The sequence below is a fragment of the Oncorhynchus mykiss genome, chromosome 6 (genome assembly GCF_057628025.1).
Source record: "Oncorhynchus mykiss isolate SJ-2025 chromosome 6, ASM5762802v1, whole genome shotgun sequence".
Lineage (NCBI taxonomy): Eukaryota > Metazoa > Chordata > Actinopteri > Salmoniformes > Salmonidae > Oncorhynchus > Oncorhynchus mykiss.
In genome coordinates this window covers 50,736,381-50,754,436 of record NC_143027.1, presented here as the reverse complement: position 1 = coordinate 50,754,436, position 18,056 = coordinate 50,736,381, and the positions used below count along the sequence as shown (strand labels likewise).

The window sequence follows — 18,056 nt, the reverse complement described above, 5'->3', positions numbered from 1 at the left end:
TGATGTTTCCACCCCCATGCTTCACAGTAGGTATGGTGTTCTTTGGATACAACTCAGCATTCTTTGTCCTCCAAACACGACGAGTTGAGTTTTTACCAAAATGTTCTATTTTGGTTTCATCTGACCATATGACATTCTCCTAATCTTCTTCTGGATCATCCAAATGCTCTCTAGCAAACTTCAGACGGGCCTGGACATGTACTGGCTTAAGCAGGGGGACACGTCTGGCACTGCAGGATTTGAGTCCCTGGCGGCGTAGTGTGTTACTGATGGTAGGCTTTGTTACTTTGGTCCCAGCTCTCTGCAGGTCATTCACTAGGTCCCCCCGTGTGGTTCTGGGATTTTTGCTCACCGTTCTTGTGATCATTTTGAGCCCACGGTGTGAGATCTTGCGTGGAGCCCCAGATCGAGGGAGATTATCAGTGGTCTTGTATGTCTTCCATTTCCTAATAATTGCTTCCACAGTTGATTTCTTCAAACCAAGCTGCTTACCTATTGCAGATTCAGTCTTCCCAGCCTGGTGCAGGTCTACAATTTTGTTTCTGGTGTCCTTTGACAGCTCTTTGGTCTTGGCCATAGTGGAGTTTGGAGTGTGACTGTTTGAGGTTGTGGACAGGTGTCTTTTATACTGATAACAAGTTCAAACAGGTGCCATTAATACAGGTAACGAGTGGAGGACAGAGGAGCCTCTTAAAGAAGAAGTTACAGGTCTGTGAGAGCCAGAAATCTTGCTTGTTTGTAGGTGACCAAATACATATTTTCCACCATAATTTGCAAATAAATTCATTAAAAATCCTACAATATGATTTTCTGGATTTTTTTTCTCATTTTGTCTGTCATAGTTGAAGTGTACCTATGATGAAAATTACAGATACCAAATACTAATTGAGTGGGAATGTGATTGAGTGTATGTAAAGTTCTTGACATTTTCCAGATTGACTAACATTTCTCTTTGCTTATTTGAGCTGTTCTTGCCATAATATGGACTTGGATATTTACCAAATTGGGCAATCTTCTGTATACCAACCACCCTTACCTAGTCATTGGCTCAAACGCACTAAGAAGGAAAGAAATTCCACAAATTAACTTTTAACAAGACGCACCTGTTAATTGAAATACATTCCAGGTGACTGCCTCATGAAGCTGGTTGAGAGAATGCCAAGAGTGTGCAAAGCTGTCATCAAGGCAAAGGGTGGCTACTTTGAAGAATCTCAAATATAATATATGTTTTGATTAGTTTAACACTATTTTATTTCATAGTTGTGATGTCTTCACTATTATTCTACAGTGTAGAAAATAGTAAAAGAAACACTGGATTGAGTAGGTGTGTCCAAACTTTTGACTGGTTCAGTATATGCATGAAACAAGTCTCACTCAGTCATAGCAGAATAACAAATGGATTTGGCAAGAGTTTCTTTAAAGGTTAGTAGGAAAGTTAATAATTTAAACCACCTAAATACACTGAACATGTAATATTTGAAACGCAAACATTCATTTCCCAACTGCATTTTATATAATCTTACAGGCTCTTTATCATTCTCCATTTTACATTCCAATGCATGCCCACCTTGGTTTTGGGCAGCTGCTATTTGAGAATTCATCTCATCTCATTAGAAATCAAACTGGTTATCTTATTGCAGAGCACAGTGCTATATGTGTAGGCTATGCCATATGTATTGGCTAATATGCAGTTGTCGTTTCTAAACCTCCATTCTGGCATACATGACACATATGTATATCTACATGCTTTTATTTGGGTTTCTATGCTAAGTATATGATTGAATGTTCATTTAAGCCTGCAGCGAGGTACTTGAAATTAAACAAAAAATAATCATGCCAAAACATGATTCAGCAATTGAATTTACTGACAGAGATAGCTAATGAAACAGAAATTGACATGTAAAGTAGCGGGCTAGGCTAGTCTAACATTGGCTAGCTTTTCATAGATTGGCTAAATGGTCAAAGGAGTTACATCTTCATACAATCAAGACAATTAGTATTGCATGCGACATATTTCTAGTGCACTCGAAAACAAATACGTGTAGTACTTCATTCTGGGCGCTAGCTAGCAATATTCTGTTCTCCTTCATCAGACAGCAGCTCGCGATTTCACAAGAGGCTGTGTTTACATCGTAGATATAAGCATGCCATTGGTTGACTTCATCATGGCGGGTTGGTACGGGAGTTCTGATTGGTTCCATGTTTAGGCGTTCGGCAAATTTGCCTGAGCGTCCGAGTGTTGAAATATACTTTTTATAAACATAAATTGCAATAATTGAAGGTGCCAACATATTTTTTAGTCAAAATATGTTAATGTCACACAAAAAAATCCGCTCCTCCATCGACGGAGATCGATCAACTTCACGTTTTAAGGCTTCGGCCCACCACCCCGTGAATGTCCTCACACTCCAGTACAGTAGGTGGCAATGTATGCACTTCACGTTTGCGATCCAGCAATACAACTGTAAAAAAAATAAGAATAACGTCCGTTTCCTATTGTTCCATGTGGTTGTACTGAGATAAAACGTAACTACACCTAGCCTGTAAAGTTTTACTATTTGGAGTTAATAAAAAAAATATATTTGAAACAATCGGAGAATTCACAACACTCGTGTGGGGAACTAAAAATGCAGCACGACGATGTAAGTGAAGAGATACCAGCTAGCTGATGTCCGACACGATTGTGTCGACGCCACGCGTTATCTAGCGAGTTCTGGACATCAGTTTATTTTACACTTGTAGCTACAATATTGACTTGTAATTATGCATTCACATAGATTATCTAATCTTTCAATGACTAATAAAATGTCAGCTTGTTGGCTTGCCAGTTAGCTTGATCAATGTGTATTCTGCCATATACCTAGCAAACAGGCTAAATTTGCTAGCTGGGTCAATTCCAGGGTATTTTCCTTTAAAATGTATGTCAAGCAAAAACCGAAGATTGCAAAGTAAAACAAACTATACACAAGGACTGCTGTGAAAAAAATCCACTATACATTTTGCAAAAATATATTAACCTGCGTAGTAACAGGACAGAATCAAAAGATGGCACAAACTGTACATTTTTAAGTGAAAGATAAGTCTAAGCATCACTGTTACCGTAGAATTGCCCCTAGTTAGATATTTGGTAGATGGTTTTGGAGGAAACTGACCAGGTAACTAATCGAACACGTATTTTCTAGGTTATCTGGGATGTCATAGGAAACAGAGCGTTCTGTTCCTTCAAAGTCAAGTAAGTTACCCACTGTTGAAGTTTCATCTTTTCACAAGTGTGGATGTGGAACCCATTCATTGCTTTTAACGCCAGCTCATTTGTTGTAGCTATCAAGATGATAAGGTGGTTAACTTACAAAATACTGTTTCTGTTGGTCTTTTAACAGGACAAAGGTTCAGAACTTCTGCCGGAATGAATACAATATAACTGGGCTTTGTAATAGGTCATCTTGCCCACTAGCAAACAGTCAGTATGCAACTATAAGAGAGGAGAAAGGTACGTTGTCTCCTGTGAAATAAGTATCAGAAATATTTAGCTACACGTAGGAAGTATGTTTTTAGTAGTTAAGGGTATTGAGATTACAATGCAAATTGAGGTTTAATGTATCTGCTTACCTTTTTTCTTAGGTCAATGTTTCTTATATATGAAGGTTATTGAGAGGGCAGCCTTCCCTGCCCGAATGTGGGAGAAGGTAAGTGACAATAGAACTAAAGAACTGTCTGTTAATAGACATTGGTTTATATTTGATGTCTTTTCTTTAACTTCAACTTTGTCTCGTAGGTGAAACTTAGTAAGAACTATGAGAAGGCTCTGGAACAGATTGACCAGAACTTGATCTATTGGCCCCGTTTCATCAGACACAAATGTAAACAGCGCTTCACCAAGATCACACAGTACCTCATCCGTATCCGCAAGCTCACACTCAAACGACAGTAAGCTTCCAACCTATATACACCATTCCTTTCACACACTCAAACTGATCTTTGCAGAAATTAGTTTGGTTTCCTTTAACTTGTATAGTAAAGGTCAAATTGTATTTTTTTGTTATTTAATGTTTTTTATTTTATTTAAATGACGTGTGAACTGTAAATGTATGATCTTCCAGGAGGAAACTGGTCCCCCTTAGCAGAAAGGTGGAGGCAAGAGAGAAAAGAAAAGAGGTACGTACTTGGTTAAACAGTTCAGTAGTGTTTTTGTCCCTGGCATTCAACTGTTCTGCTCCAAGGAGTGTTGGTGAATCAACCGTAAGGCATTGGCGACTCAAGAGTTCCTGTCAAAGGGTATGATTTACAAAAATCTCATGTCATGTGTAAGCATGAGATGCATATTCTATTGTTTTACAGGAAAAGGCCCTGATTGCTGCACAGCTTGATAACGCAATAGAGAAAGAACTGCTGGAGAGACTGAAACAAGGAACGGTAAATACATGGTTATGTACAGTGTCAATCACTCCACAATTTGTCACCACCTGAAGAATACTTTCAGACAAAGTAAAACTGCATGAGACAAATATGGTATGTTCATAACAGGAGATTGAGTATTAATGTTCTATTTCTTTCAGTATGGCGACATCTACAACTTCCCCATCCATGCCTTTGATAAGGCACTGGAGCACCAGGATGAGGAGAGTGAGACTGACTCAGAGGAGGAGGAGGAGGATGATGAGGTGAAAACGGCTCCTTAATCGAGTTTCTATTGAGCAGGGCCCAGATTCACAAAATCTTAAGAAGAAATGTCTTAACTGCCATTTGTTCCTTAACTATAGACTTATGAAGAAAGTTAAGCGAAGTTGCTATTCCTCAAAAGGTTCTTGGAAATATTGCGTTATTTCTTAAATAGTTATTGGATATGTTCTTAATTCCAAGGTAGATAAACCTTGTCTTAAACTCAGGGCAGTGAGAGAATAAGCTCATGAAAGCAATTGAACATGTTTAATTCACTCAAACTTCATCTGAAATTTTCAGTATTGCTTATTTCAAACCCAAGAACATGTCTTAGAACAGTAATCTCAGTATGAAATATGCTAACATGATTGCCATTGCTTGCTAGATAGGTTGACTAGCAACAAACATCTTAAGATAATCATTCATTCTTAAGATATTGAGTAATTGCACTTAAGAACTATCTTATGAACTTAAGTTTAGACTGGTCCTTGGACTGCAAGTGTTCCTTTCAGCACAACCAATAAGATACCTCTTTTTTATTGGGCAGGGTCTGGTGCAGGACATTGGCACTGATCAAAATTAAAACCAAGTAGGAGGCCCAATGCCATCTGATGTATTTTAATCAAGTGAATGTGTTTGCAGGATGTTGGAAAGAAAGAATTTGTTGCTGAGGATGAAATAGAAGAGAGCGATCTCAGTGACTTTGAGGTAACTTAAAAATATATAGCATGATCACATCTAAAGATTGCTCACATTTTGACTAATAGGGTGTGATATTGCTTGATATGCTTTAAGACTAAACATGTCTCATTTGGAAGGACATGGACAATCTGAAGGCAGGCAGCGATGAACATGAAGAATCCAGTGAAGAGGATGAGTCTGAAGAAGAGATGGAAGAAGAGCCTGAGGCCTCAGGCTCCAAAGGAAAGATGCCCCTCAAAGGCGCTGTATTCAGGAAGAAAAGGGCCTATGTGGAGATTGAGTATGAACAGGAGATGGAGCCTGTCCCCAAAAGCAAGGCAACATAGTCAGACTTCCTCTGACATGGACTCTAGGCCTTTCTTAGTTTGGAAGGTTAACCTGGTTATGTTGTCTGGAACGATTACTACTGGAATGCATCAAGCCTTTTGGTTCTTTGAGCTGTCAAGAATGTTTTGCCTAATGGGACTGTACTTCCAGTAATTTGTCAATGTATCACTCCTGGGTGGATTATGAGGATGGGGTGTAATCCTGTGATCAGGCTTGACCCCATTCAAGTTGCACAAGTCTGAAATAAGCACATTTAGACCCACCATGAATGCCATTTCAAATTATTTCCTGTCTTAAATTCAGTTTTTCCACCTACAGGTCCTCTTCTGCCCATTTGTTCAAATGAATAAATCTCAATGCTGAGTAGCCTGACAATAGTGTAATGTCTTAAACCTGGCTGAAAGAGTTTCTGCTGTTTGATAAAGAATGACTTACCAAATCTCCCCAGCCAGCGATGTTTTAATAAATACAGTGGATCCGTAACACACAGAATGGAACATGTCAGTTTACTGTATAATAGCACTTGGGTCAGTCTTATATTGCCAGACTACATAGGTTCTGTCAGTCCTGCTCAATTAACCACATTAATCTTGATCATATCACTGTTCCAGATATCCATAGATGTGGGCTTCATTTCCAATGGAGGAATAAACACTGTAGATATGTCATCTTTGGGCCATTGTGACTGTCTCTATGCATCTCTGCACATAGGTGCTGGTGCAGCTGCTGTCGACATCCTTCAGAAGCATCTGAAGAAAGAATAGTTACCATTAATATACTGAACAAAAAAACTATTTCAAACTGACTGATTTTCTGATGAACTCAATTGAAATAAAGTAGGCCTTTAATCTATGGCTTCCACATGACTGAGAATACATTCATCTGGTCACATCTTAAAAAAAGAAGCATGTATCAGAAACCCAGTCAGTATCTGACATGACATCTTCAGAGTTGAACACGTGGAATGTTGTCCCACACTTCAATGGCTGTGAGAAGTTTCTGGATATTGACAGGAACATACTGTTGCATACATTGACCCAGAGCATCCAATGGAAGGACTGTTACATTCAGCTTCCAGGAATTGTGTACAGATCCTTGCGACATGGGGCCTCGCATTATGCTGAAACGTGAGATAATGGCAGTGGATGACTGGCACGGCAATGGGCCTCGATCTCGTCACAGTATCTGAGCACTCAAATTGCCATCGGCAAAATACAATTGTGTTCCTTGTCAGCGTATATAATCCCACCGCCACCATGGGGCACTCTGTTGCCATCAAGTGGTAAGACTGGTTGGACGTACTGCCAAATTTTCTAAAACTTCGGCGGCGGCTTAAGGTAGAGAAATTAAATGATCTGGCAACAGTTCTGGTGGACATTCCTGCGGTCAGCATGTCAATTTCACACCCCCTCAACTTGAGATGGCTGTGGCATTGTGTTGTGTGACAAAACTACACATTTTAGAGTACCGTTTTGTCACTAGCACAAGGTGAATCTGTAATGATCATGCTGTTCAATCAGCTTCTTGATATGCTACACTTGTCAGGTGGATGGATTATCTTTTGGTAAAGGACAAATGCTCACGAACAGGGATGTAAACTAATTTGTTCACAACAATAAGAGAAGTATATTTTTGTGATCGTTTATTTCAGCTGATGAAACATGGGACCAACACAAAACAAGTTGCATTTCTGTTCAGTGTAAGTGGCCCATCTCGCAACATTTAACCCCAAACTGTTCACACCCTTCTTGTTGGCAGAGAAAATGTATACATTTTAAAGCAAATTTCTTGCAATTCTACACATTTTACAGTGTCACCTGAATGACTCAACAAAATCAAATTGGGGGGGGGGGCCTTGTGGTCGTGGCCTGTGAACAAACACGGTGTAATCTGACCATGTTAACGACAAGATAGCTGGTTAGCCTAATTTACCCACCTAGCTAACATGGAGAGTTGATCAACTGAACATTTGACAGGTTATGAATAGCTCTAAGGTCTGTCAGTAAATTATATAACGAGGTAAACTGCCTATGCACTACCAAATTTCAAAATGGCACCTTTTACGACTACAACAGCAGCTAAAAGCCAGACTGATAAAAATGAATATATATCTATATATACACACACTAGGTATTCAGACCCCTCAACTTTTTCCACATGTTATGTTAGCCTTATTCTAAAATGGAATTTAAAAAAATAATCTATACACAATACCCCATAATGATAAACCAGAAACAGGTTTGTAGAAATGTTTGCTAATTTATTAAATATACCTTATTTACATAATAAGCTATCCCTGAGCTATGAGACTTGAAATTGAGCTCAGGTGCATCCTGTTTCCATTGATCATCTTTGAGATGTTTCTACAACTTGATTGGACATGATTTGGAAGACTCTTCTTAGAGCTGGCCGCCCGTCCAAACTGAGCAATCAGGGGAAAAGGGCCTTGGTCAGGGAGGTGACCAAGAACCCAATGGTCACTGACAGAGTTCCTCTGTGGAGATGGGATAACCTTCCAGAAGGACAACCATCTCTGCAGCCCTCCACCAATCAGGCCTTTATGGTAGATAGGCCAGGCAGAAGTCACTCCTCAGTAAAAGGCACATGACAGCCCGCTTGGAGTTTGCCAAAAGACACCTAAAGACTCTTAGATCATGAGAAACAAGATTCTCTAGTCTGATGAAACCAAGATTGAACTCTTTGGCCTGAATGCCAAGCGTCACGTCGGGAAGAAACCTAGCACCATCTCTACGGTGGTGCTGTGGGGATATGTTTCAGCGGCAGAGACTGGGAGACTAGTCGGGATCAAGGAAAGATGAACGGAGCAAAGTACAGAGATCCTTGATGAAAACCTACTCCAGAGGGCTCAGGACCTCAGACTGGGGCCAAGGTTCACCTTCCAACAGAACAACGACCCTAAGCAAATCAAATCAAATGTATTTATATAGCCCTTCGTACATCAGCTGATATCTCAAAGTGCTGTACAGAAACCCAGCCTAAAACCCCAAACAGCAAGCAATGCAGGTGTAGAAGCACACAGTCAAGACAACGCAGGAGTGGCTTCAGGACAAGTCTCTGAATGTCCTTGAGTGGCACAGCCAGAACATCTCTGGAGTGACCTGAAAAAAGCTGAGCGCCGCTCTCCATCCAACCTGACAGAGCTTGAGAGGATCTGCAGAAAAGAATGGGAGAAACTCCCCAAATACAGGTGTGCCAAGCTTGTAGTGTCATACCCAATAAGACTCGATGCTGTAATTACTGCCAAAGGTGCTTCAACAAAGTACTGAGTGAAGGGTCTGAATACCTACGTAAATGTGATGTTTTTTATTACAAATTTGCAAAAATAATAAAACAGTTTTTGCTTTGTCATTATAGGGTAGAGTGTACATTAAGGGGGGGGGGGGGAGCAATTTAATCAATTTGAGAAGGCTATAACATAACAATTTTGAAAAAGGGGTCTGAATACTTAATGAATGCACTGTATATGCAGGACTCGTGGTCCGTATTGACCCAGTTCTGGGACCAGATCTGTTGAATATGGCTGCTCTAGGGACTCAAATCAATCAGTATCGCTGAAAATCAGCTTTATTGCTTGATTGAAATGTAAAGGTAATTTTATGATTGAGCTGACGTATGTAGCGTTTACCGCGATTGCAGTCTCCGCTATCGCTGAAACGTTGCCTTTAAATACCTAATACACTTTAGCGCAGCTCTTCAGCACAATGCATTGAATAAATAAATCAATCAATTTCTGATTATTGCCAAGTTGTATTCAACAGGAAATATACTTGGAGGTTAAAAGCAGACTCAACACCTTGAGTGGTACAGTGATACTGTTTTATGCCTACCTTGAGCTTGCCCTGGGTGCAGTGGTCCAACAGCAGCAGACAATGAGTGGCCTTGGTGACAAGCTCCTCTCTCACTGCTGGGGGTATGGACTCTGTGGACAGGTCACACACTAGCCTCAACAGACTCTGCACCAGGGCGGAAAGACGGCACTCCATTCTGCAAGTCCAGAGGACACAAACACTCAGTATGACAACAAAAACAGAGATGGGATTTCCATTAGTCTAATTTATTTGCTGGGGGTAATGACAACCTTGGCCAGGCGATGAGCAGGGTCTTTTCTAAAGCATCCAGGATAGCTAGTCTAGTCTGTTTTTCAGGACCGTCTGAGATCTCTAGATACCCAATGATTACTCTTTCCAATCGTTTCAGATGGCGAACAATGACGATACCCATCCTAACAAAAGAAAAGTACAATCCAAAAGTGAATTAACTAGATGTATTAAATTTTAAAAAGTGGAATTTACCAGAACATCACAACAAATGCAATTTCTCACAGATACTCAATGTAATAATAGTTAATTAGCAAGAGGAGATAGACCGCACTTTTCAATGAAGTGTTCCAGACACTTGGCATAGACACTCCGAAGTGCAAGTTTATGCTCCATCTCCATATGGGTGAGGGTCAGCCGCAGCACCTCGTCATAACGGTTAGGTTTCCTGGGGAGCCCAGTGCAAGCAGGGTCTTTCTCCAACACAGGCAAAAGGTCTATCAGGCATGGAAGGACCACCTGAGACACAGAGGGGAAGATACAGTATATGGAACAATAGAATACCATGATGTGACTGAGGCTACTTGGTCACCAGCTCAACTAGTACATACAAAATGTATTATGAGATGTTGGTCGGTGCATTGTACATACAAAAGCTGTTAATGCCATTGAAAGCCACAGCATTACCTCAATAAGCTGAGGCTCAGATGTGTAGAGGTGGTTGAAGAGGGCATGGTAGAGCACCTGGGCCCTGTTGTACTGACAGAGATCGGCAGCAGGCTGAAAGGGGGAGACGTTAATTGAACAGATACAGAAAACACCAAACATAGTTTTACAACCCATTACTGTAGATAACGGCATTATCTGGAAGTTCAGAGAGATATAGTACATCTCACCACATTGAGGACAATGTGATTCAGGCAGCGTACTCCCAGCACTTGGTTGTCAGTGCAGTAATCATCTGACATCAGCAGTGAAGGGGGGAAAACCTTCTCCAGATAGTCAGTCAGCCACGGCCGGCCCACCTGCATGACGATCCAGGCAAATACATGCTTAGTGGCCTGGTTTCGCTTCCAGCTGTCCCTGCAAAACATTATAAACAACACAATTAGAACATTCACAGCATGGTGCACTGATTGAAAATCTAATGCAAAGGATGTTCATTTTTGAGATTGGGATTGTTGATGAAATATGGTCAACAACACAGACGTTAAAGTGTTTGAAATGTTCTGAATAATTTCAACTTGCACTATTTACTAGTAAGTCATTATGATGGAACTCACCTTTTTAAATCAGGCTGCAGGATCTCCAAGATGGAGCCAAGGATTCCTGGTTGGCGCTCTGTGTTGTTCTTCCCAAACAGAAGCTGTGAGGTGGTCTCCCAGTCCCCTGCCTGAACCACTGAGTCCAGGAGGTTAGATGCAGCTGTTCTGGAGGCCTCACTGGTCCATGCCTGCTCTTGCATATGAGTCAACGCAAACACACACAAGAGGGGGGCAAGTGGACCTGTGAGGAAGACCCAGGAGGTGGCTTGGCAGTGGCTGGAAACAACCTCTCCCCCATTCCCAAGTCTTTGTACCAGGGCTAAGACTACTGAACTCACGACACAGGCTCTGGCCGGGATGGCCTCAAAGGAACTCTCTGGTAGTGTGCCACTGTCATTGTCACACAATGGCAAAGCAGCATACAGTGTCAGGGAGCTCACAAAGTCTACATACTCCCTTGTCAAGTCTGTGCTCTGATTGCTGCAACACTCAGAAAAAAGCCAGTGTCTGTCCCCCAGTCTGAATAGCTGCTCCACAATATGAAGGATTTCTCCACTTTGTTCTGTGGTAAGTCCTGGTGCCTTGAGTTTCTCCTGGACATGAAGCAGGACCTCAGCCACTGGACGGGAGAGCAGTGTATCAGGTTCTGCTGGGGAATGTCCCTCTTCAGGAGCCTTACATTGTTGTAGGTCTTGCAGCATATGGGACAAGTCCATCTTTGAAATATCTGTTTGGTGATGGAATTATGTTGTTTTTGTGACAATAAAACATAGAAGACATGCATGCAATATTAATGGCACAGCTCACAATTCTGACCCAGCACAAAAGCATACCTTATTGTAGATGTGTGCTATCTATAAAAAAAATAGCACGCTTATCCGTAAAAGTTAAACCTGTCAACTAGCTAGCTAAAGTTAGCCGTTTACGATGGGACCATATGGACTAACAAGCTCGCTACCTAGACATACTATAAAACATGCGTTAAACTAAAGCTAGACACCGTTGAGTGATACTTTATAACCATTCGTATTCATAGCTCTAGTATTGATAGCAGAAGGACTCTTGATTTGAAGCTTATGGTTTGACGAAGGGCGAAACCGCGGCAATATACTTCCTGGAATGAGAGAAGTAGGCGGAGCTTCTCTGGCTCACGCTATAACAGATAGGTGCACCCCATACAGAAACAAACAGTCGATATAATCGACAACAATCATCAGAAATCACGCGATATTAATCAGACAGTGGGGCGCCGTCTGATCCACTAGTTGGTCAGAAGGTTCAAATCAACGTTTCATACCATAATTTGCGAGTAGACAAATAGCATCAACCACGGCTGTTATTACACCCCGTATACGTTGGTGGCGGTAATGATAATTTTTATTACGCTGTAACAAACCTAAAGATCTTCTGACGTCCTTTCCCTTCGTCAAATTTACGTAATCGCATTATTTTGTAAACTATTTTTTTACAAAGCTAATGTAATGGATTTAAAAAGTGTTTTTACCCCGGGATAGCCCACTAATATGAGCCATACTATGGAATAATATTTTTTGAGTGCAATTCGATCTGAATATATCGTACATTTAAAAGGATTTGCAATTTTGCATGAGCAGGCTTACATTTCCCGGGAACCATAACATGGTGTCATTTCCGCGTCTTTCTTTTTCCAACACAGATAAGCCAAAACCACGACCCAGAGGGGCATTCTACGATGCTTTGAGCGCTCGCCAAGTCTCCAAGACCGGAAGGGAATATCACGTAGTGCGAATTTTCGGTTACATTTCAAACAGTTAAAATAGACACCCTATATCCCCAGCCCTCAAATTAAGTGCACACTTTTGATGACGTTGCACGACGTCTGCCGAGAAAACACTTGCAAGGCAAGGGAGGAAGGAATTATTATTATTTTTTGAATGATTTTTAAATGGACGCCTTTGCACGGAAATTCGTCAATCGTTCATCCCACGATCATTGTGTTTTCAGCCACCTATAGCTTGTGGGTGCTTTATATGCGCCACAGTCAATTATGATTGCATGTCTACTTATATTAACTATAAAATTATTAATATACGCCTACTGTATGGTAGCTCGTCTCGTAAAAGTAATTATGTTTTTGTTTGGTTAGCCTTTGGAAAATGTTAGAAATAAACCTTTTTCTTCTTCAAAAGTTCCAGCTATGCAGGCTAACGTTAGTTAGCTAATTAATTTGCTAGCTATCATACAGAACTGTCATATATTAATAATTATATAGTTAATATAAGTAGACATGTAATCATAATTGGCTGTAGCGCATAAAGCACCCACAAACTACCGGGCGGTCCATTTGAAAATCATTCCTTCCTCCATCGCACCTGCAAGTGTAAACTCGGCAGATGTTATGATCCCTTATCAGAAGTGTCCACCTAATTTGAGGGGAGAGGGTGTGTTTGGAATGCAGTCCCTGATTAATAACATTTGCACTTGTATTTCAAGATTGAAAAATATAATAGCATAATGTTGTGGACCGAGCTAGCCATTAACGTCCCTTAATGCTCAGACACATTCAATGTCTGTAGCATAGCGTATTCTACTGATTTAGTTATGTTTTACATCATATTTGTTAAATCCTTAATACATATTTGTTTCTATGCCAGTGGCTAACCATTCCCCTTGAGCATTTTGTATATTATTAAGACAGTAGGAACTTCAAGGGGAACATAATTTTACTTCACATGTGTTTTATTCACTTTGGGTGAGAACTATTTGCATACACTGAGTCAGACAACTTGTGATGTCTAATTTCTGATGGCCTTTTCCTTTTAGCATGTGAACAGTATGGGTGCTTAAAGCCACTGTTCTGGCCTTTTGTACCAGCCTTGGTGGAACAACAGGCAACAACTGTAGGCTGACAGGGAATCATAGTGCCTGGTCATCTGGCAGCTTTTCGGAGTGCTGCTGCTCTGTTGGCTGCTGGGCTGATGTGAGACTTCCCAAAGCAATAGATGGCAGACACAAGACTTGATGGATTGCCTTTAATTACATTAAATTGCTTCGCCATTGCCTCCAGTGCCTCACTAAAGTTGTCATCGATACTCAGCCTATTTAAGTCATCCAGCATTCCAGCAAACAGGTCAGTTGGTGATAATTCAGAATCTGTAAAATAAACAAACATGTTTTTTGTGCAATGTAAAAGTCACGTAATATATCACATAAAATGTGTCACTGTCAAAATAATGTCAGAGTGAACTGCTTAGAAGTACAATTCACCCTCATCATTGTCATTGGGCACAGGCTCTTAGTCAGGAGCAGCACACTCTGTTTGTTCCTCCAAGTGTAACGGATGTGAAACGGCTAGCTTAGTTAGCGGTGCGCGCTAAATAGCGTTTCAATCGGTGACGTCACTCGCTCTGAGACCTTGAAGTAGTGGTTCCCCTTGCTCTGCAAGGGCCGCAGCTTTTGTGGAGCGATGGGTAACTATGCTTCGTGGGTGACTGTTGTTGATGTGTGCAGAGGGTCCCTGGTTCGCACCCGGGTATGGGCGAGGGGACGGTCTAAAGTTATAACTGTTACACAAGCAGGTGGCCATGTCTGCAAGTGAACATAGAAACTACTAAGATACAATGCACAATGAAGGTTGTATATTTGGATGGTTCAACTGCCCTCAATATGGATGACAACACCATATACTATTATTTGAAAACACTAGTATTCATTCATGAAGTGCAGATGTACTGAACAGAAGTGCCACTGACAGTGACTATGTAAGGGGTCAGATGATATGACATGGCCTGGAACCAGTCTGATTCTCAAGAGTTTCTGCTGTCTGATTTGAATGGTACCAAAGGTATTTTTGGAAGAAAAGCCTTTTCTTCTCTGAACAAAAATATAAACGCAACATGTAAAGTGTTGGTTTCATGAGCTGAAATAAAAGATAACAGAAATTGTCCATATGCACAAAATCTTATTTCTCTCAAATGTTGTGCACACATTTGTTTACGCATTTCTCCTTTTACAAGATAATCCATCCACATGACAGGTGTGGCATATCAAGAAGCTGACTAAACAGCATGATCATTACACAGGTGCACCTTGTGCTGGAGACAATAAAAGGCCACTCTAAAATGTGCAGTTTGGTCACACAACACAATGCCACAGATGTCTAAAGTTTTGAGGGGGCGGGCCTCACGAGTGGCGCAGCTGTCTAAGGCACTGCATCACAGTGCTACAGGCATCACTACAGATCTGGGTTCGAGCCTGGGCTGTGTCGCTGCCGGCCGCGCCCGGGAGACCCATGAGGCAGCGCACAATTGACGCAGCATTGCCCGGGTTAGGGGAGGGTTTGGCCGGCAGGGATGTCCTTGTCCCATCGTGCTCTAGCGACTCCTGTGGCCGGCCAGGTGCATGCGCTCTGACACGGTCGCCAGTTGGACGGTGTTTCCTCCGACATATTGGTGCGGCTGGCTTCCGGGTTAAGCAAGCAGTGTGTCAAGAAGCAGTGTGGCTTGGCAGGGTCGTGTTTTGGAGGACACATGACCTTCACCTCTCCTAAAACCGTATGGGAATTGCCGCGATGAGACAAGACTGTAACTACCATTTGGATTTCACAAAAAAGGGGTAAAACATATAATTTTATGTTCATTTCTCTACCATAAGCCACCTCCAATGTAGTTTTTAGAAAATTTGGCAGTACGTCCAACCGGTCTCACAACCGTAGACCACGTGTAACCATGGCAGCCCAGGGCCTCCACGCCCGGCTTGTTCACTTGCGGGACCGTCTGGGACCAGTCACCCGGACAGCTGATGAAACTGGGGTTTTGCACAACCAAAGATTTTCTGCACAAATGGTCAGAAACCATCTCAGTGAAGTGTCTTGACCTGACTGCTGTTAGGCATTGCAACTGACTTCAGGGTGCAAATGCTCACCTTCGATAACCACTGACACACTGGAAAAGTGTGCTCTTCACGGATGAATCCTGGTCTCAACTGTACCAGGAAAATGGCAGACAGCATGTATGTAAATTTGGCCCCCTAAGTTTTCTGAGCAAAGATTTTATAAATATACAGTACCAGTCAAAAGTTTGGACACCTACTCATTCAAGGGTTTTCTTTATTTGTAATATTTTCTACTCTGTAGAATAATACTGAAGACATCAAAACTATTAAATAACACATATGTAATCATGTAGTAACCAAAAAAGTGTTAAACAAATTTAAAAACTCTTGGCATTCTCTAAACAGCGTCAACTGGAATGCTTTTCCAACAGTCTTGAAGGAGTTCCCACATATGCTGATCACTTGTTGGCTGCTTTTCCTTCACTCTGTGGTCAAACGCATCCCAAACCATCTCAATTGAGTTGAGGTTGGATGATTGTGGAGGCCAGATCATCTGATGCAGCACTACATCACTCCTTCTTGGTCAAATAGCCCTTACACAGCCTGGAGTTGTGTTTGGTTCATTGTCCTGTTGAAAAACACTAAGTGCAAACCAGATGGGATGGCGTATCACTGCAGAATGTTGTGGTAGCCATGCTGGTTTAGTGTGGCTTCAATTCTAAATAAATCCCTGACAATGTCACCAGCAAAGCACCATCACACCTCCTCCTCCATGCTTCACGGTGGGAACCACACATGCAGAGATCATCCGTTCACCTACTCTGCGTCTCACAAAGACACAGTGGTTGGAACCAAAAATCTCACATTTGGACTCATCAGACATAAGGACAGATTTCCACCAGTCTAATGTCCATTGCTTGTGTTTCTTGACCCAAGCAAGTCTCTTATTATTGGTGTCCTTTAGTAGTGGTTTCTTTGCAGCAATTCGACCATGAAGCCCTGATTCACGTAGTCTCCTCTGAACAGTTGATTTTGAGATGTGTCTGTTTCTTGAACTCTATTTGTTCTGCAATTTGAGGTGCAGTTAACTCTAATGAACTTATCCTCTGCAGCAGAGGTAACTGTGGGTCTTCCTATCCTGTGGCGGTCCTCATGCGAGCCAGTTTCATCATAGCACTTGAGGGTTTTTGCGACTGCACTTGAAGAAACTTTCAAAATCCGTATTGACTGACCTTCATGTCTTAAAGTAATGATGGATGGTTGTTTTTCTTTGCTTCTTTAAGCTGTTCTTGCTTCTGTATACCTCCCCTACCATGTCACAACACAACTGATTAGCTCAAATGCATTAAGAAGGATAGAAATTCCACAAATTATTTTTTTAACAAGGCACACCTGTTAATTGAAATGCATTCCAGGTGACTACCTCATGAAGCTGGTTGAGAGAATGCCAAGAGTGTGCAAAGTTGTCATCAAGGCAAGGTTATTTCATAGTTGTGATGTCTTCACTATTATCCTACAATGTAGAAATTAGTACAAATAAAGAAAAACCCTGCAATGAGTAGGTATGCTCAAACTTTTGACTGGTACTGTATTTTAAAGGCTCAGTAATCGAGGAAAACACTGATTTCACCAAAGAGGCACCAATCTCATCATGACCTGCTCTTTAAGTTACCAATTACCTCCATCACCTCTATTACAACAGGAGGATCAAACTGAAGAAGAGAAGGGAAATGTCCATTAATGTAATCCAAGGGATTTCCATCAGTTTCCAACATTTTCTTTGACAGAGAGGAACCCACATTCACAAAAAAGTTATTAAATTCATGTGAAATAACAAAAATAGTTGTAGATGCCTACTACTTGTAGATGCCTTTTTCTTATTCAACAGTTGATTGATGATTTTCCAAGTTGACTTCACATTATTTAAGGATTCTTGGAATTTGTCAATTAACTATATTTGTGGGGATATCCTGTCACGACTTCCTCTGAAGTCGGTCCCTCTCCTTGTTCGGGTGGTGTTCGACGGTCGACGTCACCGATCTTCTAGCCATCACTGATCAATTTTCCATTGGTTTGGTCTTGTCTTCCTTCACACCTAGTTCCAATCCCATCAATTGCATGTTGTGTATTTAACCCTCTGTTTCCCCTCATATGTACGCCGCTCAGTAGACAATGGACCTGATCGGACAGCTCAGAGCCTCTGCTTTTTTCTGTCTATAAGAAACAATAGGCT

The 18,056-nt window shown here is 41.4% G+C and overlaps 2 protein-coding genes across 4 annotated transcripts; one reads left to right on the top strand and one right to left on the bottom strand.

The window, feature by feature from the left end:
- The first annotated feature begins 2,405 nt into the window (after positions 1-2,405).
- On the top strand, positions 2,406-6,177 carry mak16 (MAK16 homolog (S. cerevisiae)). The gene is made up of 10 exons (XM_021606752.3): positions 2,406-2,642; positions 3,183-3,232; positions 3,381-3,490; positions 3,622-3,686; positions 3,776-3,927; positions 4,101-4,155; positions 4,339-4,413; positions 4,557-4,661; positions 5,302-5,367; positions 5,478-6,177. The coding sequence occupies exons 1-10, from the start codon at positions 2,628-2,630 to the stop codon at positions 5,685-5,687; spliced, it is 903 nt and encodes a 300-aa protein (XP_021462427.3). The 5' UTR covers positions 2,406-2,627; the 3' UTR covers positions 5,688-6,177.
- On the bottom strand, positions 6,130-13,401 carry tti2 (TELO2 interacting protein 2). 3 transcript variants are annotated; one of them, XM_021606749.3, is made up of 8 exons: positions 12,631-13,401; positions 11,030-11,738; positions 10,643-10,829; positions 10,434-10,526; positions 10,081-10,265; positions 9,788-9,931; positions 9,537-9,693; positions 6,130-6,437 (listed from the first exon to the last, which is right to left on the bottom strand). In XM_021606749.3, the coding sequence occupies exons 1-8, from the start codon at positions 12,644-12,646 to the stop codon at positions 6,354-6,356; spliced, it is 1,575 nt and encodes a 524-aa protein (XP_021462424.3). In that variant the 5' UTR covers positions 12,647-13,401; the 3' UTR covers positions 6,130-6,353. The 3 variants fall into 3 exon arrangements, with proteins under 3 accessions (XP_021462424.3, XP_021462426.3, XP_021462425.3); XM_021606751.3 differs by lacking the exon at positions 12,631-13,401 and adding an exon at positions 12,309-12,414; XM_021606750.3 differs by lacking the exon at positions 12,631-13,401 and adding an exon at positions 11,845-12,380.
- Positions 13,402-18,056: the final 4,655 nt, after the last annotated feature.

Coding starts and splice junctions, on each gene's coding strand:
- mak16 (XM_021606752.3), top strand. Junction 3,687..3,775: donor CTGCCCGAATGTGGGAGAAG/GTAAGTGACAAT, acceptor TTTGTCTCGTAG/GTGAAACTTAGTAAGAACTA. Junction 4,156..4,338: donor CAAGAGAGAAAAGAAAAGAG/GTACGTACTTGG, acceptor ATTGTTTTACAG/GAAAAGGCCCTGATTGCTGC.
- tti2 (XM_021606749.3), bottom strand. Junction 10,266..10,433: donor CTGAGCCTCAGCTTATTGAG/GTAATGCTGTGG, acceptor TCTGTGTCTCAG/GTGGTCCTTCCATGCCTGAT. Junction 9,932..10,080: donor CTGGAACACTTCATTGAAAA/GTGCGGTCTATC, acceptor TTCTTTTGTTAG/GATGGGTATCGTCATTGTTC.